Below are 20,306 nucleotides of genomic sequence, written 5' to 3'. Positions count from 1 at the left end.
AAAGTGCTCCTGGACTCAAATCTAGCTCTTCAGCCATAAAAATGCTAATTATTCCCCCTACACAGAAATGCTGCAAGCAAGCCCCAACAACCATGCTTTTATGGAGACTCAAAAGCCCCTCAGGAAGAGACCCGCATGCAAGCAGGAAGCCTGGCGTCCAAACCTTTTTATCCTTCTCCGACCCATCCGTGAGCAGAACTCCCTTGGCCTGCATGTGCCTATAAAGGACCCTCTGCAACGCGGACATATCACATTTAATCACATATTCCACCTGTGGTGAGAAAAGGAGAGAGATTAGCTCTTGAACATCCAATGCCAATCCACGCATTAAGAAAATGATGAAATTTGCTTTCAAGTACTTCAGAACTGCAGAGCGCCAGTTTGGTGTCGTGTTTAGGTGTGTGGACTTATAATGTGGCGAGCCAGGTTTGATACCCTGCTCCTCCACCATGTGCAGCCAGCTGGGTGACCTTGGCCTCGCCACAACACTGATAGAGCTGTTTGAGCAGGAATATCAGGGTTCTCTCTCAGCCTCACCCACCTCGCTGGGGGTCTGTTGTGGGGAGAGGAAGGGACGGTGACTAAGCTGATTTGAGACCCTTTCGGGGAGAAAAAAGTGGCATATAAGAACCAACTCTTCTTCTTCTTCAGTAATCTCAGGGCTCTCTCCGCCTCACCCACCTCACAGGGGGTCTGTTGTGGGATCACAACAGGAATTCCAAAAAGACCATCCTACTGTTCTGCCAATTTGCTCTCCCCGTGCTCTTGGTCTTCAAGTCAAGCATGGGATAATGCTGGCTTCTTTCTTTAACTTGGCAAATCCCCTCCATCGCAGAGCATTTTCACTTGCTCGGCTCAACGCCTTTCCATCCAAAGTATTACAAGGGAATTTGCCAAGATTCCTTTTGAAAATAGTCTATGTCAGGGGTAGTCAAACTGCGGCCCTCCAGATGTCCATGGACTACCATTCCCAGAAGCCCCTGCCAGCATTCGCTGGCAGGGGCTTCTGGGAATGGTAGTCCATGGACATCTGGAGGGCCGCAGTTTGACTACCCCTGGTCTATGTCCCTGTGAGTTAAACACTCCTGACCACATGCAGCATATCTTACTGGATTGTCCCTTGTTTATTGTCCAGCAAAGGCATGTTATACCTTTTATATCGAAATGGAGAAACCATTCAAAAGACCTGATCTGCCAATTTTTATTGCACGATAAGGATGCCAATGTCACTTTTATTATGGCTGAATTTTTGTCTTCAGTTTTTAAACAAACTGATTGATGTATCCTGACTATCTCTGTTCATTTTTCTAATCTGCTTTATGCCAATAAAGGTATTGTGTGTGTGTGTGTGTGTGTGTATAATTGAGCTCCCTTGATGAAAATGTGATTGACAAGGCAGGGCGCTTTCTTGGAAGGTATTAGCTGATAAAATAACCGGAGAATACATTTTGATCATTGGATGAAGCAGGAACATGCCACCATTCCTCTGGGAGATGGGAGGGAATGCCTCGGGAGCCTCGAAAAAGGACATTACAAAGATCAGAGCAGAATGTATCACCTGCAGAGTTTTTCCTCTTAAACTTTCTTCCTTTGCATTCTCCCCCCCCCCCAATGCATTCCGTTCTCATCACTTGCATTCTGTTACTGCTCTGTTGCTCTCCGATTTCATTCTGTTCTCAGCATGACAGTATTTCTCCTTGATATTCCTTCTCAAGGTATTTTTGGAGACCCCCTTTCTGGAAAGATTCCATCTCAAGAACCCCAGAGGAAGACAGAGTAAGTATGAAAACGTTACATAACTTGGAGGGCTATGCTTAGCTTTCAACTTGACAGGCTGGAGGCCATTAAGATAACTGTACGTTTCAGCATTCTGAAATTCTTTTCTATTTTGTCTTTTAAAAAATTGCCCATGCATGCACACCCACACCCACGTTCTATTTTGTGAATGTTTTTTTGTTCCTTTACCTGGTTTGCTACTCTTACGTAACAGGATAGTTATACTTGCCTAAATCAAGGGTCTGTCAAGGATCTGAGCACTTAAACAGAAAAAGCCAAGTGAGATGACTGGTGAAAGGGCACAGTCCAGATGCCGGGTGAGTGAAGAGTGCTTGAAGCTGGTTCTGACCCTTTTGATCGCCAGCATTTCTGAGCTGCTGCAGAGGCCGCTGCTTCCAGGTGCTGCCCTTCAGTCAAGTTAGGCAGGTTTCCACTATAGCTGCCATAAACTCTAGTGCAGGGGTAGTCAACCTGTGGTCCTCCAGATGTTCATGGACTACAATTCCCATGAGCCCCTGCCAGCGTTTGCTGGCAGGGGCTCATGGGAATTGTAGTCCATGAACATCTGGAGGACCCACAGGTTGACTGCCCCTGCTCTAGTGGATAATCCCTTCTGTGAGTCGGCAGTCACAGGGCACGAGACACCTGGCTGATCTGCCCTGGGATCTCCTTCTCCACAACAGATACGATGGCAGCTAGAAATCACAGTCTCAACAGACAGCACTGCTCCATCAGAAGGTTCAGACGCTACCTGCCCCCAGCAGGTAAATTGCTTGCCCACACCTATGCCTGAAGTCCCAGAAAACCTGGAAATAATTATTTCCCCTCCTGGCTTAAGTAGAGCTGCAGAGAGACCTCTGAGACGTACGGAACTTCTTTTTATAGGGCAATCCTTCCGGTACTGTTGAGTTTTAGAAATTCAGTACTCACTTCAAAATACGGTCAGAGGAGGCCCCTTCTCCCCCAACAATTAAGGATTCCGTGTCCCCCACATGACGCGGGCATATATAGTGCTGCTAGCTCTTCTTACAGGGATATAAGTATGTTGACATCAAGACAAGACAGTCCGTGGCATCTTCCAAATAAAAAATTGTTGTGTGGGGTGTCCTCTGGGTGGTTTGACTGAAACTATCAACTCATTACGGGGCTTCACTTGGATATCCACAAGCAACTGGACTCAATGCAGTTCTTCCCTCTGGCCATCTTCCCCCAGATCAGGCAAAGAGAAGCAGCCCAGAGCTTAGAAACAAAGATGCTGTATCTGCACGCGTCAGTCCATGCCCAGTTTGTGGGCTCCTCCTAAAGTGCAGGAGCCACTTGTGGACAACGGGAGCAGAACCCCAAACAGCTCAAACCCTGTTCCCCGTGGGGCCAGGGATCACACACTCCACGGGAACGGTGGTCCTTCAGCCTTCTGAGTCACTCCTACCCCTTTTTATCTCCATCTCCTGCAGCCGCAATGAGGATGAGCAACCAGGATGCAAAAACTGTGCAGGGTGCAGGACTCTCGACCCTTGACTGCGTGATCCACTCGATTTTAAGAGACTTGCATAGATTGGAGGCTTTTTCTGCAGTCCTGCAGGAATGCTTGAAGCCTGAAGAACAACAGCGTCCGCCAGCTCCCACTTCCTCTGCAGTCTTCAGGGCCAGAAGCGCCTTCTGCAGAAACCGGGCAATAAACTCGGGAAGATTTCAGCCACAATCCGGAGTCCTGCAGTCAGCAGGAAAGTCAAAACGTGGCCTCTACAGAAGTTCAGAGTTTATGACCTCTGAAGCAGGACGAAGACGTCACGGTTCCAACCAGCACCTATGAAGATGTCTTACCTCAAGTCAGAAGAGCGGCCCCGATCGAACAATCCAGACTAGCCTCATTTCGTCAGATCTCGAAAGCCAAGCAAGGTCAACCCTGGTTAGTATTTGGACGGGGGAACCCCAGAAGTCCAGAGTTGCCACACCAAGGCAGGCCGTGGCAAGCCTCCTCTCTTCGCTTCTTGCCCTGGCCTAGATTGCAAGGGTTAGCCCGGTTTTGTCAAATCTCAGGAACTAAGAGGGCCAGCCCTGGTTGGGCAGGAGACCATGAAGGGCATGCGGGGTTGCTTTGCAGAGGGAGGCAGCGGCAAACCTATTTCCCTCCTTGTCTCTCGCCTTGGAAACCCCACGAGATCATCATAAGTTGGCTGCCCCTTCATGGCTCCACTATCACACCCCTCTCTCCAGAACGTCAAGAAAAGGCTTCTTCCTAGTCCAGCTACCCAAGAGCCTTTTAACCTCAGGGGCTAAATCTGAGCACTGGCACTCTGTAGATGCACAGCCGTGGAGCCATGACCCTTGCCCACAACGGCATCCTGAACCTCTAAACCAGGGCTTCTCAACCTGGGGGTCGGGACCCTTTCACAGGGCTCGAGGCAGGGCAAGCAGCTTGGTCGGGGGGGGGGCAGGGGGATGATGCCATCCACACAACAGCCTTGCGGGGTAGATCGAGAGAGCATTCATCTGCTGGAGCAGAGGAAAAGAGCAAGATCGGCAGGGTGGGACAGAACTGAACTGAGAAACCCGGGAAAAAAACAATTTATATACAATCCTGAACTATATGCAATTCACACCATGGGTCAGTTTCGGTTTAATTTCTGCCAAAGAACCCTTGCCTAATTTCATGGGGGTCACCTCAACACGAGGAACTGGATTCAAGGGCAGCGGCATTAGGAAGGGTGAGAACCACTTGAAAACCAGGTGCTATTTCCCAGTGTGGCCAGGGAAGTGCCAGGGAGAACTGGGATCGGGGTCTCCGCATGAAGGTTACCTTTTCAGGCAGCTGAGCTTCCACCTCCTTCTTCAGCCTCCTCAGCAGGAAGGGACGCAACACTTTGTGCAAACGGCGGATGATCAGAATCGTCTCTTCTTCATTCAGATCAACCTGTTTTGCCCCAGGCGTTCAGAGAAACGTCAGATATTAAAACGAATCTCAAAAAACAATCTGATCGGTGAGATGAGATGAGAGAATCCACCCCGCTAGAAATAATAGCACAGTGCAGTTCCAGGGCAGAGAAGCCCCACCTGCCAGCTCACATCTCAGCAGCTCAAGCCCCCTGATGCGGAGCAGGCCGCCCATTCACCTGGTGCAACATCCTCCCTTCTGAGGGTCAAAGCCTTGGCGGGGCTTCAGGCAGAGAAAGGCCCTTTCCTGCTTCCTTAACTGGAGGTGCCAGGCCGGACGCTAGGCTCAGGCGGGTACTCTGCCCACCCAGCCAGCCCCTGGTACGCCCAGCCAGCCTTCTGCCCCTAGGCCAGGGACCCCCAACCTCTGGAGCCTGCAGGCATGCTGGACCCAGCCACAGAAGGCAGAGCCAGGCACAAAAGCACGATCCCAGCTTACTTTCAGTCACTCAAGGAAAACCCGTCTGCTTGGTGACAGCTGCTGCCAAGGCAGTATTTTTAAAAATCTGTGCTGCCACTCAGCTCGCCAGTGGCCAATCAGAAGCCTTGTGGGCAAAACCAAGGCCGGCCCTGCCCAATTTTAAAAATGCTCGGAGGGCACCGTGCTGGGGACCTCTGCCTTAGTGAGAGGTGAAGTAGTCCATTTGCAAAAGGAAAGAGCCGTGGCACTGAATGGAGGGGAAAGGCAGAGCAGCCGATGCTGGGCAGAGTTAAGACTTTTGTAAAGTTACAACAGAAGCACTTTCAGAAGCACTCCCTGGCAAGGTTTCAAAAGAATACACCGTTTTTTCAAAATGCCAGCCTATGAAGTGCGTGTGTGTTGCTAGCTCCTGGCGATGAAAGCATCACACAACAAAGCAGGCCCAGCATTATAGATGGCAGGGGCTGGCAGGGGACAGTGGAGGAGCGAGAGGGCTGTGAGTGTCCTGCATAGTGCAGGGGGTTGGACTAGATGACCCCAGAGGTCCCTTCCCACTCTACGATTCTAAGATTCTAACATGTGCACCAATACTTCAGACAGTGACGGATGCACTGCTCTCAAACAAACAAACAATCCCCATTTCCCCAATGACTGCTCTTTTTGCCTTGACTGCTGAAAGGACACAATGTCAGGATGGGCCCAGAATTTTGAGAGAAAGCATTTCCAGCTACTGTGTGCTTTCTTACAGCCCTGACAGTAATCACTGCCTTGAACATGACAATGGAAGAGCACTTTGGGTTTACAACAACAGCATCTGCTTTGGCAGAGATTTTCATACCAACTTAATCTAGTTCGTCAGTCTATCTGCAGCAGCAGAAAATAACAAGTATACTTGAAAGACTAACAAAATTTGTGTTAGGTTATGCGCTTTTGTGAGTCAAGACTCCCAAAAGCTCCCCCCCCCCGCCACAAATGTTGTTAGCTTTTCAGGTGCTCCTTGACTCTGGCTCTTTCGTATTTGAAGACATGAACACTGACTCACAAAAGCCCTGCCACAAATGTTGCGAGTTGTTAAGGTGCTCCTGGGGTTTTTGCTCTTCTCTTTTGATAAAAAGCACACCTTTTTTCTATGCCTAATGCTTGAGTTTGCAGCAGAATGTCCACAGCACCAGGCGTGTGGTGCCCTTGGCAATGAGCTGCAGCTACGTACAGGGAGAGCTCTGCAGACGTGTGCGCCTCCTGTGAACGGAGTGGTCCAGCGCTTCCTCCCACACCCACCTTTTCTCCAGTCATGGCAAACGGAGCGTTAAACCACTGCTCAAATGTGCTGCAACTCTTGAAGATAGTTGGAAGGAGGAAGTTGAGCAGAGCCCAGAGCTCCGGCAGCTTGTTCTGTAGCGGGGTCCCCGTCAGCAGCAAGCGCCGTGGGGCGACGTAGTGCGTGTTCAGGACTTGGGTGAGTTTGCAGTGGTGATTCTTCATCCTGTGGCCTTCATCAACAATCATGTACTTCCAACGGATCTGAAGAGCCGGGAGAGCAACCAAATCGGGATTAGAGTTTGACTCATTAGAGAGATGTTTTAGTACAGGCCTCCCCTCCTCCTGGGCACGGGTATTAAGCTTCCAACTGGAAATAAGAATCTGGGGCTCAGCAGAAAAATAGCACGGGAAGGAAAGGTCGCTTCCCTTTTACATGCTTTCTTCTGTGAAGTCACACCTACAGGAGAAAAAGAGGAAGGGGGCGAGGGGGTTGTGTGTGTGTGTGTGTGTGTGTGTGTGTGTCTTTTGGGCTGTGTTGCAGGAGGGTGCCTGAAGGGCCAGCCAGAAAGAAAGGGGTCAGCAGGGACACCACTGCAACCCCAGAGGGAAACTCACTGGGGAGACAAGAGCCCGGCAACTGGGCAGACTGAGGCTGGCAAGGGGTCTCAGGAGTGAAAGTGGGAAGAGGGGGCCTGCCCTCTGGGAGGCTGGGGCAAGGCTCTGAGGGAGAGGGCAGCCTCCTCCCATGGCTGGAGCTGCAGACAGAAGAGGCATGCCACAAGGTCGGAGGGAGGCCCGGGAGAGGAAGCCAAGCTGAAGGATTCTCTCTGTAACCTGCGCTAAATCTGTGAATTAAAGACGGCTACGACACTGACCTGCATAGCATGTTCTTATCAGATCTCAGAAGTTAAGTAGGGTCAGCCCTAGCTAGTGTTTGAATGAGGGATCTCCAAGGAATACCAGGGTCACAACACAGAGGCATGAAGCTCCTGAATCAGAATCTGTCAACATTTGATTTCATATCCAAAGGACTTAACAAGGACCTAGGATTTTGGGGTCCTTTCCAAGTGTTTTGATTAGCTTTGCAAAACTAAGGAATGTTATTGGCTACAGCTGCTGTTCTGAATGGTCTGTAACGGTTGGAAGTTTACATAATTATGCCTCACTCTATGCTACTTAGAATAATAGAACTGTAGAGTTGGAAGGCACCTCCAGGGCCATCTAGTCCAACTCCCTGCACTGGGCAGGATACTCACAACTGCCTGCCGACCTACAGCAACCCCCATTTCATGCCCAAGTGGCCTTTCCCTAATAAGAGCCCAGATTCAGTGGCCCATCCAGTTCAGCCTCCTGCCTCCCCCAGTGGCCAACCAGTTCCTCTGGAGGTCTAACAGAAGGGCACAGAGGCCTTCTCCTGATGAGGATTCGGATCCTGACGCCCTCTGTGTAGAGAGGTTCCCTTTAGTATCAAAGGCCACTCTCCTTCATGTATGATCCCCTGTTAAAGCCATGTATGCCTGAGGCCATCACTACATCCTCTGGCAATAAAATCAATATTTTAATCTCTCTGTCTGGGCCACCCCAAATCTACTCCATTATTTAGGAAACAAAGAAACGCTACAAATAAATACACGAAGCTGGCTTCTAGGAAGACAGGCTGCTGTCTATCAAGCATTGGTTGGTATGGTCTACTCTGATAGGCAGTGACTCCCCAGGTTCTCTTGTCAAGCCCTTTCTATCCCCCCCTGCCCGATCCTTTTAACTGAATGTGCAGGGGATTGAACTGGGGATCTTCTGCAGGCCAAGCAGAGGCTCTTTGGACAAGATGCCCTCCTGATTTCTTTCAACAACATGAAACAATTAAAAAGCAACAAACCCAGAAAGCATTTTATAGCAGAGACGCCTCACCTTGGCAAGAATGTGCTTATCTTTGATGATATATTCATAGGTAGTGAGCAAGACGTTGAATTTTCCACTTCGAAGCTGAGGTACGAATGCCCGCCTTGCAGCTGGAGAGCCCTGACAAGAAAGAGAGAGGGAAGTCAGGGAAGCTTGTAGGAATGACCCATATTTTGGTTCTTTGGAAGCGGCAGCCAATGCTCTGACACCCAATTTACACAACCGACTCATGAGCCAAACCAAACTCTCTGTGGCCCCAACTTCTGTGAGGGAAGGAAACCATCTGTGGGCTTGGGATGAAAATCCTTCCCAAGAAAGCACAGCAGCCACTTAGGGGTTGGCTTTCCTTCGGCACTGAGAGTCCCCAGGCAGGGCTCAGGAGGGAGTGGGCTGAGGAAGACAGAAGCCGGAGGAAAAGGGCAGAAGGGACAGGGGAACAAAACAATGACAAATTGGGGGGGGGGGCGGTGTCTACATAAGTCACATGACATGTAATGACAGGAGTGACTGTACGAAGGATGGGGAGAGACACAGGAATCCTAGGGAGGCCGGCTGAGACAAAAGGTAAAACAGAAGCTGTAGGCTGAGATTTAATAAACCTGGAGGAGAGCCAAGAGGCACGAAGACATCCATTCGACAATGGGGACATGGCAGGGCAGGGAATCCAGGGGGCCGGCTAAGTATGACAGCAGAGGTAGAATTTTATATTGTCTTCAGCTAAGCAGCCAAAGCTTTGGGTGAAGGTGTCTCTCATATCAAGGCTCTACCATTAAGAGAGAGACACAGCAAGGAAGTCAAAGTCTCATTGTTCATCTGCTCGTAATGCATGACTGCAGAATGAGGACTAAGTCTGCAAGTCTTGACTTACTGCGACATCCCAAGGAACGCATGAAGCTGCCTTATAGTCCGAGGGGAGGGGGGGGACCTGTGGCTCTCCAGATGACCACGGACTACAATTCCCATGGGCACATGCTTGCAGGGCTTCATGGGCACTGTAGTCCATGGACATCTGGAGAGCCATGGTTTGGCCATCCCTGCCTTGTAGTGAATCATTCTGTCTGACTTAAGAGTCCTGCCAGGTGGCTGCTCTGGGGTGAGTGGGCAAATTCAAACCACATGAGACAGTTCCCTCCCCTCGACTGGATTAAACGTTGGTCCTGAATGACGTCCCACAAGGAAGATGGTGGTATTTGCCCTCTACCAGTGTCAGAGAAGCCTCTTTGGGGCAGGGATTCTTAACTGGCTCTTCGCCCCAACCGTGACAAAATGTGAATTAAAATTCAAAATGAAAACCTGAACTGCCGAGACTTGCCTTGTATGAGACCTTCACCACCGAAGGAGCCCATTTATCAAATTCATACGCCCAATTCGATAGAGTTCTAGAACACAAGGGGAAAAACAGACACAACAACGGTGAAAACTCCTGTGTAGCTGACCTGTTACTCAAAAAGGTTACAACCCAAGTTGTTAGAAAGGCAGGCAGCCGCTATAGAATCACAGAATCCTAGAGTTGGAAGGGGCCATGGAGGCCATCTAGTCCAACCCCCTGCTCAACACAGGATCAGCCCTAAGCATCCTAAAGCATCCAAGAAAAGTGTGTCTCCAACCTTTGCTTGAAGACTGCCAGTGAGGGGGAGCTCACCACCTCCTTAGGCAGCCTATTCATAGAATCATAGAATCACAGAGTTGGAAGGGGCCATACAGGCCATCTAGTCCAATCCCCTGCTCAGTGAAGGATCAGCCCTAAGCATCCTAAAGCATCTGCAGCCAGGTCACTTGAAGAACAACAACTCTGCCCAGGCCAGCTCTTCAGTAGTCTGTATATTCCAGGAGCTACACACAGTAAGTGTCACTAATGCTAAAACTGATTTTGGCAAGCCAGATTACTGATTTTTCAAGCAGCCATTTGTTTGTAGCAAAAGTCATTTCAAACAGCATATAAAACACAATTCTTGTTCGGTTGTTGTTGTGAGGTGCGAAGTCGTGTCCGACCCATTGCGACCCCATGGACAATGATCCTCCAGGCCTTCCTGTCCTCTGCCATTCCCTGGAGTCCATTTAAGCTCACACCGACTGCGTCAGTGACTCCATCCAGCCACCTCATTCTCTGTCGTCCCCTTCTTCTTTTGACTTAGGGCTTAAAGAAATGACGGCTCCTTATTTGCTGCTCAAGACCATCTGATCAAAGCAGCTTGAAGGAAAGGAAGCGAGCACAGATTAATGAGGGCCTCTGTCGCCTCTTTCCCAGTCCAATCAGGCACCTTCAAGACCAACAAGATTTATCCAAGGCGTGAATTTTGGGGTTCAGCAGGCACACCTCCTGACGTTTTCTTGCATGACTTCAGACCAACCGGGCTGTCCACTTGAGTCTGTTCTCCATGTCCCTGCCCCTAATGCTGCATTTCTATTACTGGGATACGGGGCTTTTATGCATGGGAAACGCTGCAAACTCCAGCGCCTAACAACCCCGAAGAGGATACTTACGACAGAGGTACTATAATGAGGAAGGGTCCGTTGATACGCTTGTGCTCCATGAGGTATGTAATTAAAGCGATGGTCTGGATGGTCTTCCCCAGGCCCATTTCGTCCGCCAGGATCCCATTGAGGTTGTTATTGTACAAGGACACCAGCCACTCCAAGCCTTTAATCTGGGGGCAGAGGAAGAGGCACATGGGCACGTCATGCCGGGCAGCAGAGAGGGCCAGAACTTGCTGCCATGAAGCACCATCAGAACCACTCTCTATACAGCGCAGGGAGCACGTGGGTGAGGCTACCCAAGGCCAGCTTGCCCACTGGTCCACTTAGACCAGAACCGTCTCCTCGCGCTGGCAGGGGCACCCCGGTCTGCCAAGCAGGGCTGTGCCCAGCTCTGCCGCCCGAAATCCTTCCAGTGGGAGTTGCCAGAGACTGAAGAACCTGGGTCCCCCTCTGCATGCAAAACAGCCACTCTCCCCACGACCTGCGAGCCCCCCCCCCTAATTCTAAGGGGGCACCAGTCCTTCTGTGCAGCAGCTCAGGCGCTTCCTCCCTGCCTCTCACCTGGTACTGCTTGAGGACACCATTCACCATGAGTGAGGACTGCTTGTCCACCCTTTCAGTGACTGCATGGGCCACCGCATAATAAGACTGCAACCCCCTTGCCAGGGCTTGAGACACTCCATACTCATCATCAACATCTTGCTTAGCATTCCTAGGGAAAGAATTTGAACAGAGTTTCTTTTAAAGGCAGGGCTTCTCCGTCTTTGGCCTTCAGCGACGTCTCTTCCACCCTCTGGCCTCAGGCTGGACCCGAGCGGGAGCGAAGGCAACCTCACTGTCCTTTGCGAGCTCTTACCCCTTCCTCTTTGATCACGACTTGCTGTGAGGCTCAGTTCTGGGCACAAATTTCAGAAGTCACCAGATGCCTCAGATCAAAGGGTTTGCCTTGCTGGGAGTTAAACCGGCAGGACAGAGCAAGGCCCAGAAAACTGGCCCAGACACTTATCCAGACGGGCTCAGAGGGCAGCTGCCTTGGACAGCCCCCTTAGATACCCAAAGGGTTTGGGGGTTCAGGTGGGTCTGAGGCAAGCAGGGATGGCCAAACTGGCTCTCCAGATTTCCATGGACTACAATTCCCATGAGCCCCTGCTCATGGACATCCGGAGAGCCACAGCTTGGCTACTGCAGCATAGAGCAAAATAAAGTTTGAGCCCGGTGGCACCTTTAAGACCAACCAAGTTTAATTCTGGGTATCAGCTTCTTCCACACTTCTGGGTATAACACTTCTTCCACAAAAGCTTTTACCCCAAATTAAATTTTGTTGGTCTTAAAGGCACCACTGGACTAAAAAAAAACAAGATCTGGGGAATATAAGCTTCAGAGAGTCAGTTCCCTCGACCAGATACATGACAAAGAGGGTTTTACTCTCAAAAGCTCATGCTCCACAAAACCTCATTACTGGACTCTGATGGCTCAGACAGGCAAGCAAGGAGCACAAATCTTGCTGTGGACTCACACACACCCTCCTTTCCCAGCACGGGAGGCCACAAGTGTATACTTCCTAGACTAGGAACTTCTTTGACGTAGCTCCACTCTGCTGTGACGTCAGAAAGCTGCCGTCTCAGCAAACTGGAATGTGCCCACGCTTGGGCCACGCCTAGCCCAGACCTCGCCCCTGATGGGATGGGGGAGAACCTTCTCTTTGCCTGCTCAGAGCGTAAACGGCCAAAGTGGCCGGGAGAGGAATCAAAGCTGAAGGCCAAGGGCCTGAGCACTGACAGCGGAGGCAGAATTCGGACTTTTCTGTTCCCGGATCCAACGCTTACTCCTTTGTGAGCCTGCAAGCGCCACGGTGAGGGTTTCCTCTTCCTGTTGTAAACTGGCTTTACCGGCCCCCAAAGCAGAAGGCTTTCTCATCCGCCCCTCCACAGGAGAACGCCACACGCCCTTTACCTGTCCAGCACTGAACAGGAAATCCTGAAAGACACACACACACACACACACACACACACACACACACACGGACTTGCCAAGAACAAAACGAAACCCACTCTATGATGTGCCGGGCATCCACTTCGGACACGTCATCGCTGTCTGGATCGGGAATCTTTTTCTTCTCTTCCACAGGCAAGGAAGGCTGCGCAGGTTGTGGCTCCTCCTCCTCCTCCTCCTAGCAGGGATTAAGACCACATTGGAACAGGCAGGCGACAACGTAAAATATTAATGGCTGCTCAAGAATCAGCCTCAATAAGAAGAGCCCTTAAGCAAGGTTCCTATTCAGAAGAGAAGAGCCTGCACAAATAACTCCCTGCAAGGAGCGAATAAAGACTCGCCCACACCTTGGGGTGCTTATTTCCCATGTGCAGAAAAGGCTTTTATCAGGAATCCTCAAACCCTTTTGAGCCTGTGAGCATCTCTGGAATTCTGATGCAATGTGGGGATAACATCCACAAAATGGCAGCTGCAGGAGGCGGAGCCAGCCACAAAATGGCTGCCACAACTTACTTTCAGTCACGGAGGAAGGATCCTTGTGCTGGGCAGCTGCCACCAAAGAAACCTTTTAAAAAATCTGCAGTCAATCGACTCCCCCGAGGCCAAGCAGAAGCCTTGCTTGGGAAAAGCCCCATCTGCCCCCGCCCACCTGCCAAAAACACTTGGCGGGCACAAGGCAAGATGGCAGCTGGCACCACGGGGCACATGGGCTGCACACTGGGGACCCCTGCTCTCAAGTATGCAGAGGGATATCTCTAAAAAAGGCCATCCCTCCAAAGGGAGAACTGGTGCAGTTCCATCTGCGGCTTTAGCACTCAGCCATTCCTCTGTAACTCCCCCACCCCCAGCAGACACAGCATTAAGGTTATCGCAAAATAGTGAGTTTGCACGAGCACCACTTGTGGGCACTTTGCGGTGGGCACAGAGACACAAACGACAGGTCAAGCAGATCAGCTGAACAAGAGGACTCACAAAAACTCAAAAAGAGGACCTGACATACACCTGTGCTGGCAATTATCTGCCAGTACTTGAGCCTTCCTGAGGCACAAGCACAGCTGTTGCTGTCATAGAAATCCTGAGAAAGGATGTGAAGGCAGAGCCTAGAAAGGAGGCTTGATACCCATCTGAAAGCCATTAGCTAAAGAGAACCTGAGGGAAATGCCTCAAGGGCACAGGGGAGAGAGGATGTGGCTGAGGAGATAGAAACTGGGAGAAGAACGGGAAGAAGACAGACATTGGCTGAGCTGCCATGATGTCACAGAACATTCAGGAGACAGCAAGCTCTTGGCACGAAAGGTAAGCAGGGTTCCAAGCTGGTTTCAAGTTCTATATAAATAGAAACATTGCCTATCCTTAACGGCAGTGGTCCCCAACCTTTTTTTGGCTGGGGACCGGCAGGGTGACGGCCGCGGCCACGCATGCGTGGCCGCGCATGTGTACATGCACGCTGCGCGGCCGAAATCGCGCATGCACGGCGCTTTCACACATGCGTGCATGCGCGAAAGTGCCATGCATGCACGATTTCAGCCATGCATGCGCGATGCACGGCGCGGCCCTTATTCCCTCTCCACCCCCTCCCGCAGTAAGAAGCTTCCCGGGCCGCAAGCTTGCGGCCTGGGAAGTTTTTTACTGCGGGGGGGGGGTGGCTGGGAGAGGGAACCGTGGCCCGGCGCCCTGGCCTTTCCGGCCCTACACCGGGCCGCGGACCGCAGGTTGGGGACCACTGGTTAACGGGACTAATGTTTCTACTGCTGACATAATGCTTAACGATGGGAATACGTGATCCAGGCGGGAGAATGCGCATGAGTCAAGCAGTGTCAGCACAGGGAGAGTGTCAGCACAGGGCTAACCTCAGCGCACTTAAACTAACGCAACGAGAAGATGATGAAGAAGAAGAGTAGGGTTTTATACCCTGCTTGTCTCTACCTCAAAGAGTCTCAAACTGGCTTACGATCACCTTCCTTCCCTCACCCCACAACAGGCAGGTGGGGCTGCGAGAGTCTGGAGAGAACCCTGACTGGCCCAGGGCCACCCCACAGGCTTCATGGGAAGGAGGGGGAACCAAATCTAGTTTTCCAGATTAGAGCCTGCTGCCCTTGACCACCAGTCCATGCTGGCTCCACATCCACCCTGACCAAATGGGCAGAAGCTTAACGTGCTGGGCCTGTGTGCTAGCCGCCCAGCAGGCAGAGGCAAACCTGCGGCATCGTTTAGCCTGACTGAATCAGCTTCTGAATCACCTGACAATAAGGACCCCCCTGACTTCTGCCCAAGGCCAAGAACTGCTCAAAGAGAGAACTGAGAGCAAAGAGAAGCCGAAACAGGGATCAAAGCTGCACACAATGCTGGTGTCTTTGAAGGCAAGCAAGGCTCCCGAGCTACGGTGCCTGCCAGTTCCTGTTCTGTGTCTAGCCAAGAGAAAACAGGTCAAGAAAGCAAGTCCAAAGCCAACCACTCTGTCTTACCTCCTCCTCCTCCTCCGATCCACTTTCCTCACTGTCAGATCTTGGAGCTACTTCGTATCTGTTGAAAGAATTATGACATTTTTAATGTTGCTGATGCAGGGGGATTGATAAGGCAGGCAGGGGGGAAAAGTTCATTTTACTGAGTGACACGAGGACGACCTGGCCAGGCACCCTCTCTCTCCCTCCCCAGCTCAGAAAACAAGGTGGTGGAGCCTCTGGACGTCTGCAAGAGGAACGTTTGCATTATTACATTTCTTTTCCTTTTGTAGAAGCCAAGAGGCTCTAACTTGGCGAGTAAAAATTCTTGTAGTGGTTGCTGCGGATTTTCCGGGCCACGCGGCCACAGTCTGGTAGAAGCCAAGTATGGTCGTTTCAGTTCCCGACGTTTTGCCAGGAACTGCGGCTGGCATCTTCAGAGGTAGGACATGGCAAGATGGGACCCTCCTCTCCCCCACAACGGACACCCTGTGAGGGAGGTGGAGCTGAGAGAGCTCTGAGAGAACTGCTCCAAGAGAACTGTGACTGGCCCAACATCACTGGCTCCAAGAGAACTGTGACTGGCGCAACTGGCTGCACACAGAGAAGGAGTGGGGAAGCAAACCCAGTTCTCCAGGTTCTTTAACCACCGCAACACACGGGCCCTCCAAGAAGAAGACCTAGTTTTTTATGTCCCGCTTTTCAATACCACAAAGAATCCCAAACACCTTTCCTTTCCTCTCCCTACATCGGACCACCTCTGAGGGAACTGGGGCCTAGAACGCTCTGAGAGAACTGTGACTAGCCCAAGGTCACCCAGCTGGTTGCACGTGGAGGAGGAGTGAGGAATCAGACACAGTTCTCCAGATTAGAGACCGCCACCCTCTAACCACTACACCATGCTGGGTCTGGTAGGGCCATGGTCCCCCGGTCAACGCTTGACAATTTTACTGAGGCCCGGGGGGGGGGGGTAGTCTTTTGCTGAGGGACGTCGCCGCTGCCTGAGCCCCTGCTCTGCTTGCTTTCCCGCCGGCGCCCCTGACTTCCCGCCCCTCGCTGGGGGGCGCTGCCAGCAGCAGTTTGTGTCTGCCCCCAAGTGGGAGTCTGCAGTTGTGTGTGTCGGGGGGGGGGGGAATCAGTGTCTCCTGATCTGAAGCTTTAAGGGCCATTAAGTCTTCAGAGCTGTGAAGGTAGAGAAATCCCACAACACTCCTCCAGCAACTGGTCCTCAGAGGTATACTGCTTTTCACCATGGAGGTTCGATTTGATAACGAGGTGTTGTGAACATCGGATACGATGAAGAAACTGTTGGCAGGAACGATTTGGGAGGCCATCGCTACATTTTCCACATACGTAATTAAATGTGAAGGACCTCAAGGGCAGTTAACTGGTTGGCTATTTTATTATATTTACCTGCCGCCCTCCCCGAAGGCTCAGGTAGTTCACCTAAAACAGTATCTAACGCAGCCTCCCGTTGAGAAACCTCTGAAACATTCTCCGGGCTTCATGGAACTGCCCAAGTGGTGCAATTGTGCGGAATACGGTTGGGAAGCACAGCTGTGGACACGCCCACCAGAGCCCCTCCCCTTTCCACCCCCTCCAGGCCATTGGGGGGTCAGCATGACCATATTTGGCCATATCAACCAATAAATGTTTAATACAATTTTTTAAAAAAATTAAAAATTAATTACCTCCCACCCCTTTGGGAAATCCTTCCAAGGTCAACAAGCAACCCAAGGGCTTCACGAAACCCCGGCTGAGAGAGCCCGCAGGGTTGTGCGATTTGGCAGCCGAAGCAGCCGTTCCTGCCGGTAGCAGACAGTGCCACGGGGGGGGGGGGGGGAGGTGCGGGCGCGCCAGTACATGCACACAAGCAGGCGCTGTGCCTGCGTGTGTGCGTCGACCGGTGCACCAGCGCCCGCGCCTCCCTCCCCCGCACGGCACTGGCTACTACCAACGAGAACGGCCACTTCGGTTGCCGAATCGCACAGCCCTGAGCCCGATCTAGTGTGACACCGGCCAAGGCCTGCAGGCTGACTGCGCAGCATCATTCAAGTATGGAGGAGCCACTCAGCTTTCACGGCTACGAGTGTCCCCAGAGGGGTCCTCCAGAAAATCCTCTCAAAACCATCTCAGGTTGAGGAATTCAGAGATGCTGGGCGGTCACTGACTTAACCTCCGAAGCTGCCAGGGCACCAGCTGCCTCCCACTCCCTGAACGTCCTTCCAGCCGCTCAGGCTGCACTGGACCTCCAGTTCTTCCATGGTCAGTAACAAAGGCACACTTGAACATGACCTGGGAACCGAGAGAGAACTCCCTGCTGCTATTTGCACGGCGACAGGACACAAGCGGCCAGCGGCTTACCCGGGGTTCATCTCTAGCCAGGTGTCCAGCTGCCCGGCCTTTGGCGCATCTGTGCCAGTGAGAATGTTTCCGCTCTCCACATGGATCACCTTCACTGGCAGATCGCTCATTTGGCTGGTTTCATCCAAAGGCTTAAAAAAAGGTACAGATATACGATGAGCATTCTTCGCTCTCTCCTTGGTAAAGGGAGATTCAAGTTAATTAAAGAACGGAACGGCATCCTGGCGCTCGTAGGGAGTCTGCATCACTGCTCTTCCTCTTCATTCATTCATTTATTTGCATTCCCCAGAGGCTCAGGGCAGATTACAACAGTCAAGAAACATCGAAAGCTAGTTGCTCCAGCACCACATAATTGACAAAAAGGAGAGGTACAGCAGACAACGTAAGAAACCCAAGGGATGTAAAATAGGATTTAATGGGGAGACCGTGGCTAAGACAACAGGCCCGTAGTCTGAGGGCAGAGTCCTTTAGGCAAGCATTTAGAAGAAGAAGAAGAAGAGTTGGTTCTTATATGCCGCTTTTCCCTACCCAAAGGAGGCTCAAAGCGGCTTATAATCGCCTTCCCTTTCCTCTCCCCACAACAGACACCCTGTGAGGGAGGGGAGGCTGAGAGAGCCCTGAGATTACTGAAGAAGAAGAAGAGTTGGTTCTTAGATGCCGCTTTTCTCTACCCGAAGGAGGCTCAAAGCGGCTTCTAATCGCCTTCCCTTTCCTCTCCCCACAACAGACACCCTGTGGGGTGGGTGAGGCTGAGAGAGCGCTGATATCACTGCCCGGTCAGAACAGTTTTATCAGTGCCGTGAGGAGCCCAAGGTCACCCAGCTGGCTGCATGTGGGGGAGCGCAGAATCGAACCCGGCATGCCAGATTAGAAGTCCGCACTCCTAACCACTACACCAAACTGTCTCTCCTTTAGGAAAGAGATGCTCATCTCCTAGCATCAACTGGGGAAGAGCATGAAGTGGGGCCACCCTGACATGTGCTGGAGCAATGCTTAGAATCCAGCTGTGGATCATAAAGGGCTAATGGCCATTTAAATCAGTGACTGGCCAAAGGCCACCCGGTAAGCTTTATATCTAAGTGAGGATTGGACTTCAGGTTTTCCTGGGGGAACCAGTAAAGAGGGCCCATTAACAGACAGTTAGAAAAATGAATGGTCACAATCTTTCTTAGGGTGAAACATTCTCTCTGCAGGTGATGGGTGTTCTCAACTAACAAACGTTTCCGGCCAGCACAGAACCGCAAGTATTTGTTCTTACTTCCCCATCTGGTCCAATCGCTGGTGTCTGCCCTTCTGCAGCCTCAGCCTTCTGGAAAGAAAGACAATTAATACAGCATCCGTTATTAGTGGGAACCACAATGGCAAAGATACTATTCTGGTGCAAGGTATCTGGGGTCCATATCTATTCCTCACTGGGCGACAAGCGAAATAAATCCCCTTGAAGGTAAATGGAACCTAAATCTTATAAAGGAAGGTGAATTTCTCAGAGGGGAGGGTAGATGCCATCCCTCCAACATAAAGTGAGCGCTAGCCAGACTATTCTAATTGGAAAGTGCTCCCGTCCATTCAATAGGGGGAAACGCTCCAGAAATGGCAAACAGTCTAAAAACAGAAGGAACATGACAACCTGAGAAGCATCCAACAGGCTCACTTTTCCAGCCTGTGGGAGATCCTTCCCTAGAGAACACCGGTGGCAGGAAAGCACACTGGAAACAATGGGCAGAATTAGAGACATGAAGGTCAGGAAAAAGAGTGGGGAGAACTGGGGAGTTCTCGTTCTTAAAAAAAGGTTCCTGTGAAATGTTTTCTCTTTTGGAATGAGTGAAATGCATTTAAAGACAAACTGCTACTCAGAATGTGACGCATGAAGCTTTAAAAAATATAATTAAATTTTTTTAACATAACACGTGGGGGTCCACAAAACTAGCGAAGGGAGCCTCATCTCATCTCCCCCCACCGGGGAGTCCAGCTCAGCCACCTGCCTTGAAGCCTGCTTGCCGCAGTTCCTAAAGTTAAAAACTTTGGGGGGTTTTAACAACCCCCCATCCCCGTATTTTCTTAAATGTTTCAGAGTTTTCTGCACACCTGGGGAGAAAAATCTCTTTCGCCTCCACGTGGCCCCAATCTGTGGATTTAGCTATCTGCAGACTGCAGCCATCCGTGGCTGACATTACAGAGCCTGCATCAGATGAAAATTCCTGGGCGTTCTATAGATGTATACAGCTAATTTTCAAAGACATGTTGTTTTTTTGTGATTAATAACTACGAAGTGTATGATAATAATAAACTCCTGAAGAATTACAATGCTCTTTCTTTTGCTGAGTCTAAAAGCTATTTTCTATTGTCAACTTTTGTTTTTTTCTCCTTCTCAGATGGCAAAAAAAACAAACGTTCTAGGATACTGTAGGGGTAGCAGTAACTGTTGAGGATTTATTCTTGGAAAGTCTTTGCAGCAATTTTGCTGCCTGCATGTGCTGTTTTAAACTCAGTTATGCCACACCTCTATGCTTGGAAACCCCCTGAGGGGTAGGGGTGGGATTGTAACTCAGGACTCCTTTCCCTGACACGAAGAACATTGGTTTTTGCCTCCTAGAAGAATAGCGCCCTTGCACCCAAAGAAAAGGGAAGTTTATGAAAAAAAAGACTACATAAAACTGTAAACATGACTGGCAGGGAATGCTTCTGTAAACAAACAGCACCCGCTTGGTCTCACATTCCCCGAGGTCTCTCCCTTTTGCTTG

The 20,306-nt window shown here is 50.8% G+C and overlaps 1 protein-coding gene across 14 annotated transcripts in view; it reads right to left on the bottom strand.

The window, feature by feature from the left end:
• Positions 1–20,306, bottom strand: part of SMARCA4 (SWI/SNF related BAF chromatin remodeling complex subunit ATPase 4) — a 76,862-nt gene that overhangs the window by 28,951 nt on the left and 27,605 nt on the right. For 7 of the 14 annotated variants that reach the window (XM_077329883.1, XM_077329877.1, XM_077329886.1 and 4 more), the window contains 11 exons: positions 18,824–18,874; positions 17,566–17,696; positions 15,226–15,283; positions 12,799–12,938; positions 11,330–11,480; positions 10,775–10,938; positions 9,603–9,669; positions 8,300–8,410; positions 6,410–6,652; positions 4,577–4,690; positions 164–271 (listed from right to left, as the gene is read on the bottom strand). In XM_077329883.1, coding sequence (XP_077185998.1) covers positions 164–271; positions 4,577–4,690; positions 6,410–6,652; positions 8,300–8,410; positions 9,603–9,669; positions 10,775–10,938; positions 11,330–11,480; positions 12,799–12,938; positions 15,226–15,283; positions 17,566–17,696; positions 18,824–18,874 — 1,338 coding nt within the window. The remainder of the gene's footprint in view (positions 1–163; positions 272–4,576; positions 4,691–6,409; positions 6,653–8,299; positions 8,411–9,602; positions 9,670–10,774; positions 10,939–11,329; positions 11,481–12,798; positions 12,939–15,225; positions 15,284–17,565; positions 17,697–18,823; positions 18,875–20,306) is intronic. The other 7 variants (XM_077329885.1, XM_077329891.1, XM_077329884.1 and 4 more) reach the window with 2 other exon arrangements.

Source organism: Paroedura picta, chromosome 3 (genome assembly GCF_049243985.1).
Source record: "Paroedura picta isolate Pp20150507F chromosome 3, Ppicta_v3.0, whole genome shotgun sequence".
Lineage (NCBI taxonomy): Eukaryota > Metazoa > Chordata > Lepidosauria > Squamata > Gekkonidae > Paroedura > Paroedura picta.
Note: the sequence above shows the minus strand (reverse complement) of the source record. Positions and strands in the feature narration are given on the sequence as shown.